Source organism: Rhinatrema bivittatum, chromosome 8 (assembly GCF_901001135.1).
Source record: "Rhinatrema bivittatum chromosome 8, aRhiBiv1.1, whole genome shotgun sequence".
NCBI lineage: Eukaryota > Metazoa > Chordata > Amphibia > Gymnophiona > Rhinatrematidae > Rhinatrema > Rhinatrema bivittatum.
Window position 1 is genome coordinate 73,703,379 of NC_042622.1, and position 23,722 is coordinate 73,727,100.

General features: G+C 43.4%; 1 protein-coding gene across 9 annotated transcripts in view; it reads left to right on the forward strand.

The window, feature by feature from the left end:
* Window positions 1-23,722, forward strand: part of LOC115096893 (copine-1-like) — a 238,687-nt gene that overhangs the window by 157,337 nt on the left and 57,628 nt on the right. For all 9 annotated transcript variants that reach the window (XM_029612135.1, XM_029612134.1, XM_029612136.1 and 6 more), the window contains 2 exons: window positions 15,392-15,463; window positions 15,828-15,911. In XM_029612135.1, the coding sequence (XP_029467995.1) occupies window positions 15,392-15,463; window positions 15,828-15,911 (156 nt within the window). The remainder of the gene's footprint in view (window positions 1-15,391; window positions 15,464-15,827; window positions 15,912-23,722) is intronic.

Here is a 23,722-nt window from a genome sequence, read left to right on the forward strand (position 1 = left end):
GTTAAATACTGAATCCCTCTTAATCTCGCTCACGGACACCGTTCTCCTGAGCTTAGAAAAAAGACAACCTTATCTTCTCGCTCTTCTAGATCTATCTGCGGCCTTCGACACGGTGAACCACTCAATGCTCTTAGACCGTCTCGCTGACATAGGCATCTCTGGAACTGCACTCAACTGGTTCAAATCATTCCTTAGAAATAGGAACTTCAAGGTCAGAATCAACAATAAAGAATCCCACCCTGTCAGCTCCATTGTGGGAGTCCCACAAGGATCATCTCTCTCCCCAACGCTTTTCAACATCTATCTTCTCCTGCTCTGCCATTTACTTACAAACCTAAAGTTAACTCATTATATATACGCCGACGATGTGCAAATAATCATCCCGATCACGGATTCCCTCTCCAAAACCCTCAGCTTCTGGAATAGCTGTCTTCAGTCAATCAACCACCTTCTCATCAGCCTCCACTTAGTCCTCAACACCAACAAAATGGAGGTCATTATCATCTCCCATGATGACAACAATGAGATATTCAACAAACCCTATACATCTCAAAAACGTTTCTCCTCCCAAGTGAGAGACCTTGGTGTTACTCTGGACTACCACCTAAACCTAAAAATATTTGTCAACAATGCCACAAAGGAATGTTTCTTCAAATTACAAGTCCTAAAAAAAGCTGAGATCCCTCCTCCACTTTCAGGACTACCGCACAGTGCTCCAATCCATCATCTTCTCAAAAATAGACTATTGCAATTCTCTCCTTATCAGTCTCCCAGCAAACACTATCAGACCCCTGCAGATGTTGCAGAACTCCGCCGCTAGGATTCTGACCAACGCCAACAAAAGAGCACATTACTCCCATCCTTTGGAACCTTCACTGGCTACCCATCAAATTCAGAATTCTCCACAAAGTCCTAATATAGCTGCATTTAAAAAAGGTTTGGACAAGTTCCTGGAGGAAAAGTCCATTAACAATTATTAAGGGAGAATTGCAGAAATCTACTGCTTGTTCTTGGGATAAGCAGCTTGGAATCTGTCTACCCCCTTGGGATCCTGCCAGGTACTAGTGACCTAGTTTGGCCACTGTTGGAAACCCGATACTGGGCTTGATGGACCCTTGGTCTAACCCAGTATGGCAAGCCTTATGTTCTTATGACCCAGATGTAAGATCATTTGGTCCATAACTCCACTTACTAAAAAGTAAAACTAAAAGTAGTAGTAGTAGTAAAAATGACAAAAAAGATGGTAAAATGAAAATCACTCGAACATTTCTCTCCCCCCCCCCCCCCCCCCCCTTTTAGACCATTACAAAACTCCCAGATTGGTGAATGTGAGACTTTGTCGTAAGGGTTGCATCTAAGCAGGCCACTTCCATTGAGACATAAAGGCACAGCATTGAAAAATTCATGCAAATGATACCAAGTCCGGAATCTGTGTTCTTTTTTGCAATCGTCAAGGATCCGTCATTCTTCTTTGATGCATAGATCAATGTTTTGTTAATAGTAACGTGTAATTTAGCCAGGAACAGCATAATGCAACATACTCCTATACTTGGAAATTCTCATTTAACACCGCCAAACATTTCATTGCCTCTGTACCTCCAGCGAATAATCCTGGAAAATCATTATTTCTTAGCATCCAGTCAGATGAATCCAGAACAAGTAGGTTATGCCCTTCTACCAACAGATGGAGACAGAACAAACTGACTGCAGTGACATCAGCCTGCTACTATTCTCCGTCTCCAGCAGATAGTGGACATGCATCTCCCTATGGGGATTGCTTTGATTTGAGAAAGGAGAAATAAGGAAAATAAATTTGCCCCGCTCTCCTGATACCAAAAGGTCCCTCCCCCAGTTGAGAATTCCTGAGGTAATTTCCATGGTCCCTCAGATGAGTGCCTTGGTCCGGTAGCTGGTTTTTCAGCTGGCATGGACTTGGCTGTTAAGCAGCTGAAAGGCAGTGGGTGCAGGAAGCTGAGCTCAGGTAAGTTTTCAAAAAAAAAAAATATACAGAGACAGAGGAGACGGGTTTTTTGGTGTAGGGCTTTCTCCTTACCCCGGTCTCTGTGCTCGGTGCACCATTCCGACATTCATCCAGCTCTGTGGGAGGTCAAGGGACATGGGCAGCCTAGCGGGTTGAGCAGCATCTGTTGGCTAAGTCCCGCTCTGAGGCTTTTTTGCTGCACGCCAAATGGTGGGCCCCACCGATGTTTTGTGCCCTTTCGTTAGGCTGCCCTCTACGGGATTGTCAGTTCAGTGTGTGTATCTAGCTATGTGTCCCAAGTTGTGAGTCCAGTTTTTGGACGTTTAGGCAGGCCTAGTAGTCTGTGTGTCCAAGTTAAGCAGAGACTTAAGTGACCGTCTGTTTGCCTGTGTGCACAAGTTGAGCATTGCTATGCGCTTACATTTTTTAAGGCAAGGGACGCCTATGTCTTGGTTGCCTAGGCATTTGTATGCCTAGGTTGAACACCTAGAATTTTTTGATGTCTAGAAGTTTTTGGACATCCTAAATAATAAAAAAAATAAAAACGCAGCTAAATGCATACCTCTGGTCACCTATCATTGCGCTGCCGGTCTAATGGTACCTATATCTAAGCGCTTCTCAACAGGTGTGTCGCCAAGCACTGGCAGGTATGTCGCGTGCTCCCGGTCTCTCCCGCTGCTCTTCCTTCCCTGCTGCCGTTGCCGCCGGGCTATCAGCATGTTCAAGCCCAGCGGGAACGGCAGCGGCACTAGAAAAAGCTCTGGCACCCGCGGCTGGCCTTTTCTTCTTCCCGCCCCCCCCCCCCCCCCGTGACCCGGAACAGGAAGTGATATGCGGTGCACGGGAAGGAGAAAAGGCCATGCCGTGTGGAAAAGTAGCAGCGGCTGCAGCAGCGGCCCCCGAACAATCAAAGTAGACGGAAATCGGGAAAGAAGACAGCAGCATGAGCCTCCCGCGGCCAATGGGAGTCTTCTTTCTTGGCCTGCGGGGGCTGGAGGAGGAGGCTGCTGCAGTAACATTTGTGCTCGGGGTGGAGGGAGAGAAAGAGAGAGAAGCAGCCAGCCAGCCTGTCTGTAAGTGAGAGAATGTGTGTGTGATTGAGAGCCTGTGTGTAAGTGAGAGAATGTATTTGAGAGCATCTGTGTGATTGAGAGAAACTGGTCAGAGAGCTGATGTGTGTGTGTGTATATGTGAGAGACAATGAAAGTGACTGCTCAGAGAGATGTGTATGTAAGTGTGTGAGAGAGAAAAAGCATGGAAGTGAGAAATCTGGGTATGTGAGAAAGCATGGGAGTAAGAAGCCTGATTATGAGCATGGGAGTGGAAAGCCTGTGTGTGTGTGCGTGCATGAGAGAGAGACTGGTTGGTAAGGTGACGGTGTGTGTGAGAGAAAGACTGGTGTTTGTGAATGTGAGGGAAAGAATGTGATTCAGGGAATGAGAAGCCTGTGCACGTGGAGAGTGAGTATGGAAATGAGAGAGAGAGACTGGAATGTGTGTGTGTGTGTAACAGAGAGAGTGATTAAGGGAATAAGAAGCCTGTGCATGTGAAGAGTGAGCATGGGAGTGAGAAACCTGGGTGTGTGAGACACAGCATGGGAGTGAGAAGCCTGCATATCTGAAAGAGAACATGGGAGTGGGAAGCCTGTGTGTGCGTGTATGCATGAGAGAGATCAGGTGACTGGTGTATGTTTGTGTGTGTGAGAAGAGAGAAAGAAAGTGATTATGGGAATGAGAAGCCTGTGCATGTAGAGAGAACAAGCATGGGAGTGAGAGACTGGTGTGTGTGTGTGTGTGTGTGAGACAGAGAAAGTGATTATGAGAGTGAGAAGCCCGTATATGTAAGCAGAGCACAGGAGTGGAAAGCCTGTGTGTGTGTATGGCATGAGAGAAACTGTTCAGGAAGGTGACTGGTGTGTGTGTCAAAGACTGTTTGGGAAATGATTGGTGTGTGAGAGACAGAAACTGGTCATGGGGGCATGACTGGTATGGTGTGTGTGTGAGAGACATGGGCCCTAAGGAAGAGGACCATGAGTATAGAGCTTAGCCACTACTGCTGCTTCTGGTGTGTGCTACGGCCTGCATGGAAGAGGAGTAGGAGAGCTGCTGGAGGGGGTAATTAAAGGTGGCTTTTTAAGTTTATTTTTCTTGATTGACTGCCATTTTAATTATTTAATATTATGTGATGTGTCTGCTATTTTTAAATATTTTATTGGTGTTTGGAGAATTTTTAATAGTTTTTATGAGTTTTTAATTGTTGGATGTTATTCTGTTCATAGCTGTTTTGAAACATTTATTCTGCTTATTAGTATAGTTTTACAATTATTTCTGTGTGGGGATCTATAGCAGCTTGGCTTGTTCTGTTTTCCTAATAGGAGGTGTATTGGTTTTTAGGGCCTGATTTAATAATTGTAGTGTTGCCTTTTCATAGATTGGGTTGCTCCTGTTTGAGTATATTCCATAATACAGGTGTAACTGTGTGCGGATTAGTTTATGTGCATTACTACAGATCCTGGGAGTATGTTAGGTCGGTTCTGTGTCTGTTACCGAGATGAGGTGTTTTACTAGCATATAAGCGTTTGTATCAGTCTTATTTGTTGTATTTTCTCAAGAGGACATACATTGGTGGTAAACTGCTGTCTTTTCATAAGTAGGGCTATTGAGCCTGGAACTGAGATGACACCAGAACATCTTTTTTGTAGGGTGAGTTGTATGGGGAATGTCGTAATTCTGCTTTACATCCATTATTGTGGGTCAAGGGGGTTCCCGTGGATGCAAACTGTACTTTTACATCTAGCCCTGTGACGATCATGGGTCAGTGTGTCATGCAGGTGAGAACCTCTGTCAGGTGTGTCCCGACAGAAAAAAGGTTGAGAACCACTGATCTAAGAAACCTAAGCGTCTTTCTCTTTGCACTGCGTGTCATATTTGGGCATGTCAACCAGGAGTGCCTGCTGACTTGTGCTAGCGCTGTTTAGAGCCTCAGGGGAGTTATCTTCCTCTGATTTCACTAAGCCTGGTTTTTCCCAGCTGGATGAAGGTCTGGGTAAAGACGTTTCAGGTGGGGTGCCTGATTTGGGAACTCCCCTAACTGGTTCTTCAGCAGGGGAAGGCAGCTCAGAGAGTACGCCTCAGGAACCTCCGGGTCTGGATACTTCTACATTTTTATGGGTAGAATTTTTCCAGGGAATGCAATCCTTTCTTCAGGTGCAGTCCTCAGCCCTGTCCACTGCTCCCAGGGCAGAGTTGCAGATACAAACCTTGCAGGGACCTACTGTTAAGAACTGGAGTTACTCCTAGAGCAGCAATGGGACTGCCTGACAGAGATCCGGATGGCACGGATGATGATGCCAATCCAGACTCTTGAGGATGGTGAAATTCCTCCAGGATTAGAACCGTATAGGACTATGCTATGGTTCTTCCATAGAGATGAACTGCCGGCCCTGATTTCCCAGACCTTAAAAATGCTGGGAGTACCTAGGGCAAATTCTATGTCTGAGCCAAAGAAAAATCCCATTTTGGTTTCTCTGCGTAAAGCCTCTTGTTTTTTTCCTGTGATGGAGGCCATTCAAGAATTGATTGATCTTGAGTGGGGCGCCCTGGAGACTAATTCCAAAGGTCAGGTTTGGAAGGTTTGTACCCTCTGGATCCGGTGGTGAGAGAGCGTTTGTTTTCTGAAGGTGGATGCATTTGTATGTGCAGTCTCCAAGCGGACAATTGTCCCCAAAGAGGGAGGAGCGGCCTTGAAGGGGTGTACATGATAGGATTGAAGCTATCCTTAAGCAGGCATTTGAAGCAGTAGCAATGACTTTGCAAATAGCTTCTTGTTGTTCCCTGGTGGCTCGCTCTTGTTTACTTCTCTCTCAAGAGGTTGATGATGACTCTGGGGTGAATTCCAGGGCAGTTATGGAACCAGTGGCTGCTGCCTTGGCAGATGCAGGCTGCGATTTGTTCCAAACCTCAGCCAGAGGGGTGGCTTTGGTAATAGTAGCTAGGCAGTTATGGCTGAGGAATTGGTCAGCTGATGCGACCTCTAAGCTAACCTCACGAAATTGCCTTTTAAAGGCTCGCTCTTGTTTGGGAGCGAGTTGGAGAAACTGGCCAGTAAGTGGAGCAAATCACCGGTTCCTTGATTACCAGAGGACAAGAAGCAGACGTCATTCTCCTTTAGCAGGAGAGGTTGTGCTAGGGGGATCCAAGTGTTTTCGACCCTAGAGAGGAGCAACCTTTCAGAAGACTCAGCCTTTTGGTAGACCTCAGTCCTTTTGTCCCAGACAGCCCAGAAAAGGCATGGGCTTGGGAAGTGGTTCCACTCGAGCACCCCCCCCCCCCCCCACCCCACACATGAAGGTTTGCTGACCCACCCAGGAACAGGAGAAAGGGGAAACCTCTCTCTTCTATCAGTGGTGGGTCAAGATCACATCAATAATGGATCCTGAAAGTGATATGAGAAGGATATGCACTGGAGTTTCCTGTATTCCTCAGGATGTGTTCATGGTCTCTCCTTGCCATTCCCCGCAGAAGAAGCAGACAGTGCAGGATATATTGGCAAGGCTCATCAGTCTGAGGGCTGTGATTCTGGTACCCATGTCTCAAAAAAAAATATGGGTTGTTATTCAATTTATTTCATTGTGCCCAAGAAAGAGGGATCCTTTCATCCCATCCTGGATCTCAAAGGTGTCAACAGTCATCTGTGGGTGACGCATTTTCGCATGGAGACCTTGCACTTGGTGATAATGGCAGAGCAGTTGGAATTTGTGACCTGTTTGCACCCATCTGAAGCGTATCTTCACATTCCCATTCGACTAGAGTATCCATGCTTTCTGCAGTTCGCAGTTCTGGGAGGCCATTATCAGTTTCAGGCACTGTCTTTTGGGCTGGCCACCACTCCCAGGACCTTTTCCAAGGTAATGCTGGTAATTGCGGCAGAATTGAGAGAGGATGGGGTCCTAGTACACCCGTATCTGGATTTGAGTCAGGTCGCTGGAAGAGAGCCGCCTGGTGACCCGCAAGATGATCTCCTTGTTGCAGGAGCTCGGCTGGGTGTGAACCTGTTCAGTCTTGGAATACCTTGAGGTTCGGTTCAACACGGAGCAGGGCAAGGCTTTCCTGCTGGAAGCTTGTATTCAGAAGTTGATGGCACAGCCATGTCTATTGTTGAACACACTGCCTCTGAATAGACTGTATCATTAGAGGCACTGATTTGGGATTTTATTTTGAGAGGAACCAAAAAAGTTAAGTCTTCCAGGATCCGCAGTTGTTTGAAATGCAAACCAGTCAGTGCAATTAAAGAAGAGAGGATTCTAAAATCAATGTTGTCATGCATATAGGGACCAAAGACCTTGCTAGAAACAGCATCCAAACAATTCAGAAAGATTTCCAGAATCTGGGGAAGCAAATTGGGCACTTGGCAAAGACTCTTGCCTCTTCAGTAATAGTTCATGGACAGGCTAAGCCATATGGCCAACTTAACTATATGGCTCAAAACCTGGTGTAAGGAAGGTTTTGGATATATTGGGGTCTGGGGCCGTATATGAAATATTAGAAAGCTTTATAATAAAGAAGGCTTACATCTGTCTGTGGCAGGAAAAAGGATTTTAAGTGAAAAATGAAATTTATATGTCATAAGGCATTTAAACTAGAGAATGGGGGGTGGCAGAAAAAAGTTAGAATGTTACCCCCGACAAATACAGGAAGTGGGTGGAAAATTAACAAAGATCAGCTCAATAGGGCAGAAAATGTGGCCAGGAATAGCATCAAGCTGAGTGAGAAAAGCTGGAAAACTGAGCATAAATGCTCATAGTCTGGTTGGAGATTTTAATTTGCTAGATGTGGATTGGAGTATCCCTGCTGCACAGTCTGCAAGAAGTGGAAAGATCGTGGATGCCTTTCAAGGGGCTATGTTCAAATAAATGGTGAGGGAACCCACGAGAGGAGGAGCGCTACTGGATCTGCTCTCACAAATGGAGATAGTATCTCAAACGTGTGGGTAGGCGTCCACCTAGGCAACAGTGATCATCAGATATATCAGCCAAGAGAGGGAAGTCACACGACTGCCTTTCATATCCTCAGGCAATGTATTCCAGAGCTTATTTGTGCATTGAGTGAAAAAAAGTTCTATAATTTGTTTTAAATGTTGTATTTAGTAACTTCATAGAGTTTTCTCTTATCTTTTTAATTTTTGAAAGAATAAACTAATTTTCATGTACCCATTCACTCCACTCTATTAGGTCTCCCCTCAGCCATGTCTTCTCCAGTTGAAGAGCCCTAACCTCTTTAGCCTTTCCTCATAGGGAGCTGTTCCATCCCATTTATTTTGTTTGCCTTCTATGTATCTTTTATAGCTCACTATATCTTGTTTTCAGAAGTAGTGATCAGAATTGCACATGGCACTCTAGGTGTAGTTGCACCATGGAATTGTACAGAGATATGACATTCTTAGATTTATTCTCATTCCTTTCCTAATAATTCCTATCATTGTTTCCTTTTTTGAATGTTGCACACTGCGCCAAGGGTTTCAATGTATTAAATATGATGACACCTAGATTCTTTTCCTGGCTGGTGATTCCTAATATGGAATCTAACAGCATGTACATTATTTTTCCGCAAATAATCTGCAGATTATACACATTTTTATATTCAAGTAGTCACTGATTCGGGTGAACAAGAGTGCACCTTATGCCTGTTTACAATTTGCGCATACCTCTGGCACTATTGTACACGTGGATATACCGGATAATATACGCATTCTTTAAATCTAACTCTTCACAGATTTTCTTATTATATGCACCTCCTGGTGTACTTGAACATAACACTTCTCCACTAACCGAATTTATTCTAGATAATATTGATTATGGATATTCCAGCAATAGTTTTGGGCGATTTTAACTTACATGTCGATGTAAAACCACTTTCCTCTAATTGTGAAACCCTACTATCTACTATGCATGCTGTTGGCTTTCGACAGATTGTGGACCAACCAACTCCCAAGGCTGGCCATACATTGGATCTTATTTTTCTCAACTCCGTTTTGAATGAAAGATCATCTCCTTTATGTGTATCTGTCCCAGGGTCAGCTCACAGATTGATCCACATCTCACTGTCATTTAATTTAGCTTCTCATAATCATCCTACTGCTAAAACAGTATTTGACTTCCGTAAATCGCTTAACATGGAAGATCTAATATAAACTTTACCCGATGCTCTTAAGAACCAAGATATGACTGACATTGAATCAGCTATTATATCCTGGGATTGTATCACCTCTGATCTCGCAGATGAATTATGCCCTATTATTAGAAAGGAGATAAAACTGCATTCTAAGATTAACGCGCCATGGTATACCTCAGATTTGAAGAATCTTAAAAGAGCACTTAGATGTAAAGAGAGAGCCTGGCGTATTGGGCGTTATTGGGCGTTACTCAGCCTGGTGTATTCGGGGTGTATTGGGCGTTACTCAGCAAATATAGAAGCAATATTTCAAAGGCAAAACGCAACTTTTACACAAGGAAGATTCATGATTATCAACTTAATCCAAAGGCACTATTTTCTTATGTTCAAGATCTAACCAGAATGAATCAGCTGACTGTCCTTCACGATAGCTCAGTAAAAAAAAAATGCAATGATTTTGCATATTTTTTTAGGGACAGAGTTTCAAAATTAATTGATAACATCTCCTCGGTAGCTATGCAGAAGATTTCTCTGCCTACAAATCCCGACCAGATATGGTCTACGTTTGAGAATGTATCTTCCTCTGAAATAGAGATTTTAATTAGAAAGATGAATCCCGCGGCTCATCCATATGACACTATTCCAATTAAATCTTTAAAATTAGTATCCAATATCATTGCTAGACCAATCGCTGATATAAATTTATCTTTGGACCAAGGAAAATTTCCTGAGAAATGTGCTATGATTAGACCACTTCTTAAGAAACCGAATGCAGACGTGGCTAATCTTAATAATTTTAGGTCTGTGTCAAATCTCCCCTTTGTAGCTAAGTTAATGGAAAAAGTGGTACATAACCCTGAATATTTGGATAATAATATCTTATATCCTGCACAATTTGGTTTTCGTACATTGCTTAGTACCGAGACCCTACTTTTATCACTCACAGATACAGTCCTTAGAGGGTTGGACAGTGGACAATCTTATCTTTTATTTATGCTGGACATTTCGGTGGCTTTCGACACAGTCATGAAATATTAATCCATAGACTAATTGAAATTGGTATATCAGATATAACCTTGCGCTGGTTCGAATCTTATTTGAAGAATAGATTTTACAAAGTGAAGATTGGAATATTCGAATCTGAACCAGTGTCACTCTACTGGTGTACCTCAAGAGTCATCTTTATCTGCAACACTCTTTAACATCTATATGTTGCCTTTATGTAAATTGTTCTCAGGCTTAGGACTAACGTACTATATATATGCTGATGTCTAAATTGTGCTTCCAGTTCCTGGCTCTCTTGATAATTCTCTAAAATTATGGGAAATATATCTTTCTTCTATCCAACAATTACTAGCCCAAATGAATGTATGCTTAAATCAACAGAAAACGGAAATTTTGTATATTTGCAACAAGCTCAATGATAAGAGGATATTGGATATTAACAATATGCAGCCGAGGTATGTTATAGCTAACGAAGTAAGGGGGTTATTTTCTAACCCTATCGCACGCGAAAAGGGATAGCTAGATCGGGGTGGAGTCTGGGTGGCGTCAGCACCGGAAGAGGAGGAATCGGGGCGGCATCGGGACAGGCGCTGCGGAAACTTCACTGACGGCGATAAGGTAAAGCCCCTTATCGCTGCCAGTAGCATGCCCAATAACACCACCTTTCACGATGGCGCTATTGGGTGCGAAAGCCGGCAGCGATCACACCGCAGTGGTGTGATCGCTGCCAGCTTTCGCAGGCCCGCCCCCCCCATTACCGCACGATTCACAAAGCCCTGCAATTTTAGAAAATCCAGGCCTAAGGGATTTAGGGGTTATCTTAGATAGTGAACTCAATTTAAAGAGGTTCATTAACAACCTGATCAGTTTTTAAACTTCAAGATCTAAAGAAATTGAAAACATACTTATACCCCAATGATTTAAGAACAGTTTTACAAGCTTTGATATTCTCAAAAGTGGACTATTGTAATGCTCTGCTCCTGGGCCTTCCACTAGCTACTAGCAGGCCCCTCCAACTGCTCCAAAATGCAGCGGCAAGCGTTTTAACCAGTACTAAGAAATACGATCATATTACACCCATCTTGAAAGACTTGCATTGGCTACTGATTACGTACAGAATCCAATTTAAAGTTTTATCTCTGATTCAAAAAAACGCTATTTAATGAAAATGTTAAATGGTTCAGCCAGCACTTCATTTTCATACACCACAATGGAATTTGCGTTCTGCTAATATATGTTTACTTTCAATACCATCTCTCAGATTAGCTCATTTAAATAGTGTAAGAGAGAGAGAGCTCTTTCGTTAGCAGGTTCTAAATTCTGGAACGCCCTATCATCTGACGGCTTGTGTGTAATTTTCAGACATTTAAGAAGAAACTAAAAACCTGGTAATTTCAGCAGGCATTTAGCTGAGTACATATGAAATCGCTATCTCTTTCCTGGACATATTTTTGTCACCACCTAATCTTTTTATTACCTTTTAATTTGATTTGTTTTTTTATTGTATTGATATGTATTTTAGGTACTAATTGATGTATTATATTTTAATTGATGTATTTTAACCAATTCTGCTAATTTTTTATTTAAATTATGTGAACCGGTATGATGCCCTACGAATATCGGTATATAAAAATAAATATTAAAAAAACCCCACACATTTTGAGTTTTCCACCAAAACGGAAGGAACTAATGAACATCTATAGATATTTTTATCGATTATATGTATCAAGCAAATGCAGCTTGTTATGCAATATGCAGTATAGATGAGGGTTATACATAGATTTACATCTGCTAAGACTACTTTTATACAGGATATACACATGTACAGAGTATATATGGCATAATTCAAAATATGTCAAACTACAGTTTGGATTATTTTTCCATATGTGCATCATTTTGAACTTGTCCATAATAAATTTCATCTGCCATTTAGATGTCCAGTCTCGCAAGGTCCTGCAATTTCTCACAATCCACTAGTGATTTAACAACTTGGAATAATTTTGTCTCATCTACAAATTAGATCTCACTTGCTCCCTTTTTCAGATCATTTATAAATATATTAAAAAGCACTGGTCCTAGTAAGATCCCTGGTGTTCTTCACTATTTACCTTCCTCTGCTGGGAAAACTGATCTGTTTCCTATTTTTAATCTGTTCACAATCCACAATTGGACATTGATTTTCTATCCCATAACTTTTTTTAATTTCTTCAGGAGTCTGAGGGACTTTGTCAAATGCCTTCTGAAAATCCATATACACTATATCCACCAGCTCACCATTATTCACATGTTTATTAAACCCTTCAAAAAAAAATGTAGCAGATTGATGAGGCAGGGTTTTTCTTGTGTAAATCCATGTTGGCTCCTGTCTCATTAAACCTTGTCTGTCTATATGCTCTGTAATTTTGTTCATTAGAATAGTTTATTTGATTTTTCCCAGCACGGATTATAGGCTCGCTGCACTATAGTTTACCGTAGCACCACGAGCCCTTTTTAAAGATTGTTGTGTTATTGGCCACCCTCTAATCCTCAAGTACAATAGACTATCTTAATGATAAGTTACAAATTTACATTTATTTGAATTTATAAACCGCCTAACACTGAGTAATAGGTTTCCAATTTCAATTTGTACATTTTATTTTTTTTTGCATAACTTTGGGATATATATCATCTGATCCACGTGATTAGCTATTCTTAGTTTGTCAGTTTGCCCTATTATATCTTCCAAGCTGACTAAGATTTGTTTCTTCGAGTCATAACCTTTAAATACCCTTTCCATTACGAGTATCTACCCAATATCCTTCTCAATAAACACCAAAGCAAAGAATTCATTTAGGGGTGCATTTTCAAAACATTACCCATACAAAAATGTAGCACATATGTGCGTAAGTATCCTCTATTCATGTAATTTAGCATATATATGCATTAAAAAAAGGAGTGTCTAGGGGCCAACAGTTATGCATATAGACTTGCCTTCCTATCTGTGGAATTTTACACCTAATTATCCTGCATGACATTAAACGTGTTTGTAGTATTGGTTGGATGGGAGGTCGAGTGAATTTGAGGGCATTCAGGCTGAAGAACCAGGAAGGTCTCAGTGACCTGCAGAAGCATTGAGTGAATTGGTGGAATAATTTGTAAACTGGTTAATTTCCTTGACATGCACATATTTTTAAATTTGGCTGACATACCTGATAAATTGGGACTTAAGCAAGTAAATTCTATGTTACTTTCAAGTGAAAAATATACACACACATTTTTTTTGAAAGATAGGAAGAATACGAACTCATTCAATGCATTGAAATACAAGGTTCAGTGCAAGGGATACAGCTGCCTTTGGGGGAGGCACAGTGGAATAAAAAATACCAGAGGGAGAAAATGGAGATCTACGTAGGGTGGGAGTGGGGGGTGGTCAGGAATAGGGAGGACTGTACATTGGGTGGACTAGAATGAAGTAAGAGGAGAGGGAGAGGGGGACATAAAGTAGAAAAGGGGAGGGCTGGAGAAAGAGGACTGGGACAGAGAGGGAGAGGGGACCACATTTGTGTAGAGGGAGTACAGAGGATCCAGGGGGTGAGGCAGACTGAATCTGGGAAGGAAGGCGAGCGTAGCAAGAAAGGAGATAGGGATTGAGGGAGATGGAGAAGGAATTAAGGATGGAAGATGAGAGAGGACCCAGGGTGATAGGAAAAAAAGAACTGGCATTGGGAGGAGGGCATGCAGCAGAGAAGGAGCTTGAGCTGATGAGGGAATTAGAGGCAGAAGAAAGGTGAGAGCTGAGAAAAGGGTGAGTTTGAGAAAAATGGAAATGGACTAGAAAGTAACTGGAAGACAATGCGGGAAACAGGCTGGAGAAGGAATGAGAATGAAAAGAATGTGGGTGGATTGGGGGAGAGGTAAGAAGAAGGGCTGGGGAGTGGGGGTGATAAGAAAGCTGGTGGGTAGTTGAGAGTGGAAAATAGGGAGGTTTGTGAAGACTGGGAAGGACAATGGAGGATAAGAGAGAGGATGGGAAAAGTTGGGCAGAGGGTGCAAGACAAAAAATGCAGGGAAATGGTAAGGAGAGAGGTAAAGAGATGGGGCTTGGAAAGTGTGAAGTTGGATGGTTGAAGAGAGGGGCTGTTGAGGGATGAGAGAGCCAGAAAAAAGGCAGCAGTTAACCAGGAAGGAGGGAGCGGGGAGAATGTCTGGAGACGAGGTATGCCATTGCCTTTTTTTTTTTTTGTTCGCCCAGGGCACTACTTGTCCTAGAATCAGCCATGTGTGGTCATCTATCTATACCTTCACTGCTCATTACCATCTAGAGACTGCTCTGTGTCAAGACAGCAGCCCTTGGACACAGGCAGTTCTTCAAAGCTTATTTAATTTCTTCAGCTCTGCCCTCCACCATCTGATAATATAGATTGATTGCAAAAATAACAAACTAATCATATCTTGCCCTTAACTGAGGAATCTCCACTTATGTGGCTGATAGCTTTCTCCATGGACAACCAGGATATGAGCAAAACAATCCTTAAGAGTTTAAGCTTAACTTATTATGTGCACTGAGGAGATTTGCATGGCAGGCAACTGCACGGGAAGGACTATGCAAGCTCAGAAAGACCATCTAGGTTTTTGTGTCTACAGAGCTTTTTGTCTGGGCACCATTGAATGATGTCACGTGCTAGTGTAGCTGGTTTATCTTGCTGTCTATGGAGAACACCTGTTACAGTTAAACTTAGCTTTATGTGCATAAACAATGAGTCAGGAACATAAACGTTGTGCTTGTAAAAGTTGTGTACAAAACCGGAGTCCAGGACTGATCATCATCCCTTGTCCAGTACTATACTGGTGTACAGGTAAGAGAAGATGCGGGGCACTGCAAAAAGGGGGCAAAGTTTAGGGTGATGCTGGTAGTGACATGGAGAAAGGAGGATGGTAGGGGGAAGAAGAGAGGGAGGATAGAAAAAAGGGATGCTGGGCAGAATGGACAGGGACAAAGGGAGGGTGAGGGTGTGCAGGATTTGGCAGAAGGTTAGACGTAGATGCTGACCCAGAACTGCCACCATTCGGCATGCTCAAGATTCATTTAGGATAGGGTACCTAATACATTTGCACAAGCCTTGTTTTTTAGCTTTGTCTTTTTCTGGTAGTATCTGATACGTTGGTACAGAAAGCTGACCTATTGTAAAAATTTGCTGTCAAGCAGAGGATTTATCTATTGAGATAACTTTCATGCTCTTCCCTTGCCGTGGAACAGATTTTTGCCGAAGAGATCAAAGATACCAGAGTGGTCACAATTGAATCTGAAGCACGGAATTTGGACAAGAAGGTAATTGTAATATATATATATATTTTTTTTTTTACTTTACAAATGATGTATAGAATACATTATATAGCAATGAGGCAGACAACAGTTGGATTTCTTGACCCTCTTACCATATGCACAATGTATTAGCAGCCTAGCAGGAGTATTCGGTCCTCTTGTTTTGTAACTGAGCCTATATGGCTGTGTTGGTGTTGCTGATATCAGGAGTTATACTTAAGCTGAGCTTATGAGCATTTATGTGAGCAGAAGCTCTCAATATTAATACAGACAATGGTGGAGCTAACTTGATTTATGTTGTCATTCACTGCCATAACTTCTTGTTGTTCATTGTTCCATGTTTTCATCTTTTTTTGATTGTTGTTGACAGGACTTTCTAGGTAAATCGGATCCATTTCTGGAATTTTATAAACAAGGAGATAGTGGCGGCTGGCAACTGGCCTACAGATCTGAGGTATGCTTTTCAGAATAAGTTTAGGAATCTTATATTCACGATGTTTTGGGAAAAATGAGCCTCTTCATTTTCCTGTATTGTACTGGGCTGTAGTGTTGCACTTTGAACCATGTGACACTATAATGTCCCCTCACAATTCAAAGTGTGATACGCCAGACCACCACAGCACAGGAAAAGAAAGCAGACCGAGGTACAGCACTGTCGACCAGCCAAGACATGAGTGTCTGTAACAGACAAATCTGAAATATTGGATATTTCACTCATGGAGACTTTAGTCTGGGCAGTCAGAGGTAAATTTCCTTTTAAATGGGCTAGAGCAAAAATTAGATACCTGGGAATATATATTGGAAAGTCTGAGTGCGTTTATCAGGTTCACCCTCGTAGAAGAATTGATGTAAGTCGGCAATTTGTTTTCTTACCGACATCCCAGTTTGTACTATTGTGGGTCCTGTGCTTTTGAGGCTGATCGACCGACGGATCGTTGACTTAGAGGAGGATTTATTTGTGGCTGAGGGGGAGCTAGAGACTCAGCTGCCATTCGGGTGAGTGACCTCACTTGATTGAGTATATTCGTTGCTCAACTTCCCTCTACATCACAACAACTATTGATCGTGATATCTTGATCTAAAGACTCATTGAAATTGGTATTCAGGTAAAACCCTTTGCTAGTTTGAATCATATATCAAAAACCGGTCATATAGAGTTAAAATAGTAACTTCTTTCTCAGAACAAACAACGTTATCTACAGGAGTCCGCAGGGGTCTTCTTTGTCAGCTACCCTTTTTAACTTATATATGCTTCCACTTTGTAAATTTTTGTCTGGACTAGGTTTAACACATTTTATTTATGCCAATGTTCAGTTTTTAATTCCAGTGACAAATTCAATTGAAGAGGCATTGAAACTGTTAGTAATATACCTTTCTTCCATTGAGCAATTGTTGCCACACATGAAATTAGCTCTTAATCAGAAAAAAACTGAATAATTCTATTATGTAATAGACTAAATTGTGAGTCCATGCTATAATTACACAGTGTTGGGTTCCATATTAGGTGCTACAACCCAAGAAAGAGATCTAGGCGTCATAGTGGATAACACATTGAAATCGTCGGTTCAGTGTGCTGCGGCAGTCAAAAAAGCAAACAGAATGTTGGGAATTATTAGAAAGGGAATGGTGAATAAAACGGAAAATGTCATAATGCCTCTGTATCGCTCCATGGTGAGACAGCGCCTTGAATACTGTGTACAATTCTGGTCACCGCATCTCAAAAAAAGATATAATTGCGATGGAGAAGGTACAGAGAAGGGCTACCAAAATGATAAGGGGAATGGAACACCTCCCCTATGAGGAAAGACTAAAGAGGTTAGGACTTTTCAGCTTGGAGAAGACGGCTGAGGGGGGAGATGATAGAGATGTTTAAAATTATGAGAGGTCTAGAATGGAAAGATGTGAATCGGTTATTTACTCTTTCAGATAGTAGAAAGACTTGGGGGCACTCCATGAAGTTAGCATGGGGCACATTTAAAACTAATCGGAGAAAGTTCTTTTTTACTCAACGCACAATTAAACTCTGGAATTTGTTGCCAGAGGATGTGGTTAGTGCAGTTAGTATAGCTGTGTTTAAAAAAGGATTGGATACGTTCTTGGAGGAGAAGTCTATTACCTGCTATTAAGTTCACTTAGAGAATAGCCACTGCCATTAGCAATGGTAACATGGAATAGACTTAGTTTTTGGGTACTTGCCAGATTCTTATGGCCTGGATTGGCCACTGTTGGAAACAGGATGCTGGGCTTGATGGACCCTTGGTCTGACCCAGTATGGCATTTTCTTATGTTCTTAAATATAAAATCGATCAACAGGACTTTGTAGTTGTAGATCATGCCAAAGATTTTGGGATAGTTCTTTATAGTGAACTCAGTATGAAGAAATCAATTTCAAATTTGATCAGGGATGGTTTTAATAAATTGCATATTTTAAAGAAATTAAAGCCCCTATTACATTTTAATGATTTTAGGACTGTACTGCAATCCCTGATCTTTTCTAAAATAAACTGCTGTAATGCCCTGTTACTAGACCTTCCCTCTTCCTCTCTTAGACCTCTTCAATTTTTACAGATCGCAGCAGCCAGAATTTTAACTGGAACAAAAAAATATAATTACATTACTCCGATTTTGAAAGACTTACACTGGCTGCCCATTACATATAGAATTCAGTACAAAGTACTGTACTTAATACATATACAATGAAAATATTGAATGGTTAAATGCATCACTGCTTATTCACACCCCACAGCGTAACTTGCGGTCAGGGAATAAAGGGCTTTTATCTATTCCATCTCCTAAATCAGCCCGATTGAATAAAGTGAGAGAGAGAACTTTACCACTGGCTGGGCCTAAACTATGGAATTCTTGGCTGGGCCTTAATTATGGAATTCTTTACCTAACCAATTTTTAGACCTTTAGAAAAAACTTAAACATGATTGTTTAAGCAGGCATTTGGAGATGATTGAAAATAATGTATAGCAGATATGAGTAATTTTTAAAATTATAGGTCTTAGATGAGTGATATTTATTTTACTTTTAAATTTGCCTTTATTTTATATTATTTTAACCTTTCCTAATAATTTTACTTGGGTTTATGATATAGTCTCTTAAAATTTTATTTGATTATATTTGATTTTATGATTTTATATTTCTCACAGGACAAGCAGGATGGTAGTCCTCACATATGGGTGACATCATCAGGATGGAGCCCTCACGGAACACTTTGTCTAAGTTTCTAGAACTTTGACTTGGCACACTGAGCATGCCCAGCATGCCACCTAACTCTGCATCCAGCAGGGGTCCCCTTCAGTCTCTTTTTTTTCCGCGCAGCAGTAGCCACGCGGTTTGAGGAGCTCTCACAACTATTCATGACAGGATTTTTCCTCAGGGAATTTTTTCAAAAATTTAGTCAAATTTACCCCATCTGGGGTCCCCCATTCGACTATCAATACCGCAGAAGTGTAAGGTAAGGCTTTACCTCTATTTTTTGCGGTCAGTTACCGACTGTTCCCCTTCTAGGCCCGATGGCCACCGACCACATCGCAGTTACATTTTCTTGAAATTCGATGGCGACGGGTTTTCGGTGGTGTCCATTACGGACCCGCATCAGGTATGTGGGCTGTGCTTGGGGGTTACCCATGACATCGGAATTGTACCAATTGCGCCCAAATGACACTCAAGGGCCGCCGAGCTCGCTTAGAAAAAATGGAGTTGTTATTCCAAACTAAGCAGCCTACCCCCTCCAAGTCATCGGCGACATAGACTCAGTCGCCGTCAATGCCTCTGCACCAACCGGCATCCAGCGATTCCCGTCTGACAGCCTCTCTGCCGAAGAAATCTACCTAGACGGTCTTCGGTGCCTGACCAACCTAAGCACCGGGAGAAGCATTGGCACAGACACCGGAATGCTTCGTCTGTCGATCAGGCTAAGGCATTGACATCGACATCGGTGGAACCACCGAGGGAAAAAGACCCACACGGATGAACCGCCATCCTCCTCTAAGCAAGGGTCACCGAGACGTTCCCCATCATCACTGGGACCGAGAACCGAGACTCCACTGTCACAGGTGGACCCTCTGGCGACGCCAGTGCAGCCTCCTACTCCGGAGCTGGTCCTCCAAGCACCAGCCTTCCATGAGGAATTTAACCGGATGGTTCAAGAGCCAGTCATCCAAGCACTGCAAGGCCTCCCGCCTCCATCAGCACCGGCACAGACTCAGAGACCTGTTGTCGACCCGATGTCCCCGATATTAGCTCCACTCCTGGACAGGTTATACATGCTCATCGGAGCGTTTCCATTGGTGTCTCCAAAGTCACCGGTGCTCCCTTCGATGCTGATTCCCCTTTCATCGGACGATGAAGAATCACTGATACCGGAGCCTGTTCCAGGACCATCAGGAATCATTCCACCACAACATCCACCGAGGTCACTGACGCCTATTCCTCCTGCGGTGCCGCATCGCCCTTCCTCGGTTCCTCCCTCGATGCTGTCTGTGCCACCTCAGACGCCAATCTTACCAACCCTGGTCTGATGATTCCTCGGACTCCCAGGATACTGGGGATATCCCTTCTGATCCATCACCTCCAGACAAGAGAAGACGTTCCCCACCAGAGGATTTGTCCTTCATTAGTTTCATCAAAGAAATGTCTGAGGCCATTCCTTTTAAGCTTCAGACTGAAGAGGATTCCAGGCACAAGGTGCTTTGAAGTACTACAGTTTGTAGATCCCTCCCCAAAGAGGTGATGTCCATACCGGTGCATGAAGTCCTTTTGGAACTTCTCCAACGCAACTGGGAGCATCCAGGGACAGTGCCACCTGTGAATTGCAAGACAGATGCCACCTATTTAGTTCAATCTGCTCCTGGATTCCAAAAAACCCAGTTGTTATACCATTCTGTACTGGTGGAATCTGCCCAGAAGAAGGCAAAAAGACCTAGGCCTCATTCTTCCGCTCCTCCTGGGAAGGAGCAAAGATTCCTGGATGCCTTGGGGCGCAGAGTAATTCATGGATCCATGCTCATCTCTTATGTTGCTGCTTACCAGCTTTATATGATGCAGTATACGAGGAACATCTTCAAACTTATCCAGGACTTCTCTGACTTCTTGCCTGATGAATTCCAGGATCAACTAAATGCCATCCTCAAGAAAGGCCTCGAAGCTGGGAAGCATGAGGTCCAGGCAGCTTATGATATCTTTGATACATCCTCTAGAGTGGCTGCAGCTGGTATAAGTGCCAGAAGATGGTTATGGCTCAAATCCTCCGATTTGCAACCTGAAGTCCAGGAGCGATTGGCAGATCTCCCCTGCACTGGTGATAATCTTTTCAGAGATAAGATTCAGGAGACTGTCGTGCAGCTCAAGGTTCACCACGAGACCTTTCGCCAGCTCTCGTCTTTGCCCTCTGAATTTTCCTCCACTTCAAAATGGCCATTCAGAAGGGAGCCTAAACGGTCCACCTATAAAGCTCGTAGGTATTTTCCTCCACCATCTCGCAGTCGCCCAATCAGACCATACCAAAAGGGTCAGACTCGCCAGCCCAGACCACAGAAGGCCCAACCAGCTCCGCAGTCTGGCTCTGCGTCGGGGTTTTGACTCCCAACTAGAGAGCACAAGTCAATCTCCGCTACTGTCTCTGCCAGTAGGCAGTCGTTTGTGCCATTTCACCACCATTTGGCGCACGATCACCACGGACCAATGGGTCCTCTCTGTGGTGTCTCAAGGTTACCATCTCAACTTCTTTTCCGTGCCATCGGACTCCCCACCTCGGCTGTGGAGGGGTTTATCCGATCACTCACCTCTTCTGGAGGAAGAAGTTACAAACCTCCTGCACTCCAATGCCATAGAACCAGTTCCTCCTCTACAACGGGGACAAGGGTTCTATTCTCGGTATTTCCTGATATAAAAAAATCAGGAGGCATTCATCCCATACTGGATCTAAGTGCCTTAAACAAACATCTACAAAAGGAAAAGTTCAGAATGGTAACCTTGGGCTCCCTCCTCCCTCTTCTTCAAAGGGGAGATTGGCTTTGCTGTCTAGACCTGCAAGACGCTTGCACACATATAGCAATAACACCATCTCATCGGAAATACCTCCATTTCCTGGTGGGTCACAGACACTTCCAGTATCGGGTATTGACATTCGGCGCCTCATGTTTTTAACAAATGCCTGGCGGTAGTAGCAGCATACCTTCAGCGACAAGAGTATCCATGTCTACCCCTATCTAGACGATTGGTTGCTCAGGGCCCCATCAGAGGAGGAGGTACTATGCTCCCTCCATCTAACCCTACAGCTGCTACTATCACTAGGATGTCTGGTAAACTACCAAAAATCCAATCTAGTTCCGTCACAGGTCCTCTCCTTCATTGGGGTGGACTTAGACACCCTACAGGCAAAAGCTTTTCTCCCAAGGGATTGGGCACATACTCTAGCTACCCTTGCAACTTTAATGCTCACTCATTGATTCACGACAGTTCGCCGCTTTCTCACCTTGTTAGGTCACATGGCGTCCTCGGTACATGTCACTCCAGTGGCTCGCCTGGCCATGAGGGTAACCCAATGGACCCTAAAGTCTCAATGGTCCCAGGCCTATCATCCACTGTCCAACATTGTCCATGTCACCAGACAGCTTCGTCTCTCGCTGACATGGTGGACACACGAGTCTAATCTTCTCAGGGGCCTGCCCTTTCAATCTCAAGCACCTCAGGTGACACTAACAATGGATGCTTCCAACCTCGGTTGGGGAGCCCACGTCGTCAACCTACAAACTCAAGGAACCTGGTCTGCAAAGGAGTCACAATATCAAATCAACTTTTTAGAGCTCAGAGCAATAAGGTATGCCCTGATAGCTTTCCAGGATTGCCTATCCAACAAGACAATCCTAGTACAAACAGACAACCAGATAGCGATGTGGTACATAAACAGGGCGGCACGGGCTCCTATCTGCTATGTCAAGAAGTGGCACAGATATGGCCTGGGCTCTTTCTCACTCTGTTCCTGAGAGCGACCTACCTGGCAGGCGTGGACAATGTACTTGCGGACAAATTAGGTCGGACCTTTCACCCACACGAATGGTCCCTGAATCCCACTGTGGCAGACATCTTCCAGCGATGGGGCTATCCCCACATTGACCTCTTTGCGTCATGTCACAACCGCAAGGTGGAAAATTACTGCTCGCTACATCGTAGTTTCATGACACCACCAAGAAATACTTTCACCCTCTCGTGGTCCCAAAATCTCCTATATGCATACCCTCCACTTCTGCTCAACAGCAAGACTCTCGTGAAGTTACGACAGGACAGGGGTTTGATGATTCTCATAGCCCCTTACTGGCCGTGGCAGGTGTGGTTTCCCATTCTTCGGAACTTCTCAGTCCAGCCTCATCTTCACCTGGGAGCGGATCTGTCTCTGATAACTCAGAACAACGGGCAGCTCCGCCATCCGAACCTTCAGGCCTGGTCACTGACGGCATGGATGTTGAAAGGCTAATTCTTCAACCCCTTAACCTCTCAGACACTGTATTCCAAGTCCTCGTAGCTTCACGAAAGCCTTCTACCAGAAAATCTTATCTCTCCAGATGGAAAAGATTTTCCTTATGGTGCACGTCAAAGGAAATTGATCCCTTTACCTGCCCCACTACGAAGTTCCTAGACTACCTCTGGTATCTCTGAGGCTGGTCTACAAACTTCCTCCATCAGAGTCCATGTCAGCACCATAGCCGTGTACCATAGACGCATAGGGGAGGTCTCCATATTGACACAACCCTTAGTAGCGCGTTTCATTAGGGGCTTAATGCATTTGAAGCCCCCACTACGCCCTCCAGCCCCTGCTTGGGACTTTAATGTGGTACTGGCACGACTCATGAAACCTCCGTTTGAACCTCTCCATTCCTGCGAGCTCCATTATCTCACTTGGAAAATGCCTTTTCTCCTGGCCATAACGTCGGCTCGCAGATTGAGTGAGCTACAAGTGCTAGTGACATACCCACCTTACACAAAATGTCTCAACGATCGAGTGGTACTTCGCCCTCATCCTAAATTTTTACCAAAGGTAGTATCTGAATTTCATTTAAACCAATCCATTATACTACCTACTTTCTTTCCAAAGCCCCACTCACATCCAGGTGAGCGAGCGCTGCATTCCTTGGACTGCAAACATGCGTTAGCCTTTTATTTAGAACGCACTGCAGCCCATAGGAAATCCATCCAGTTGTTTGTCTCATTCGATAAAACTAAACTGGGGGTTGCGGTGGGTAAACAGACTCTATCCTC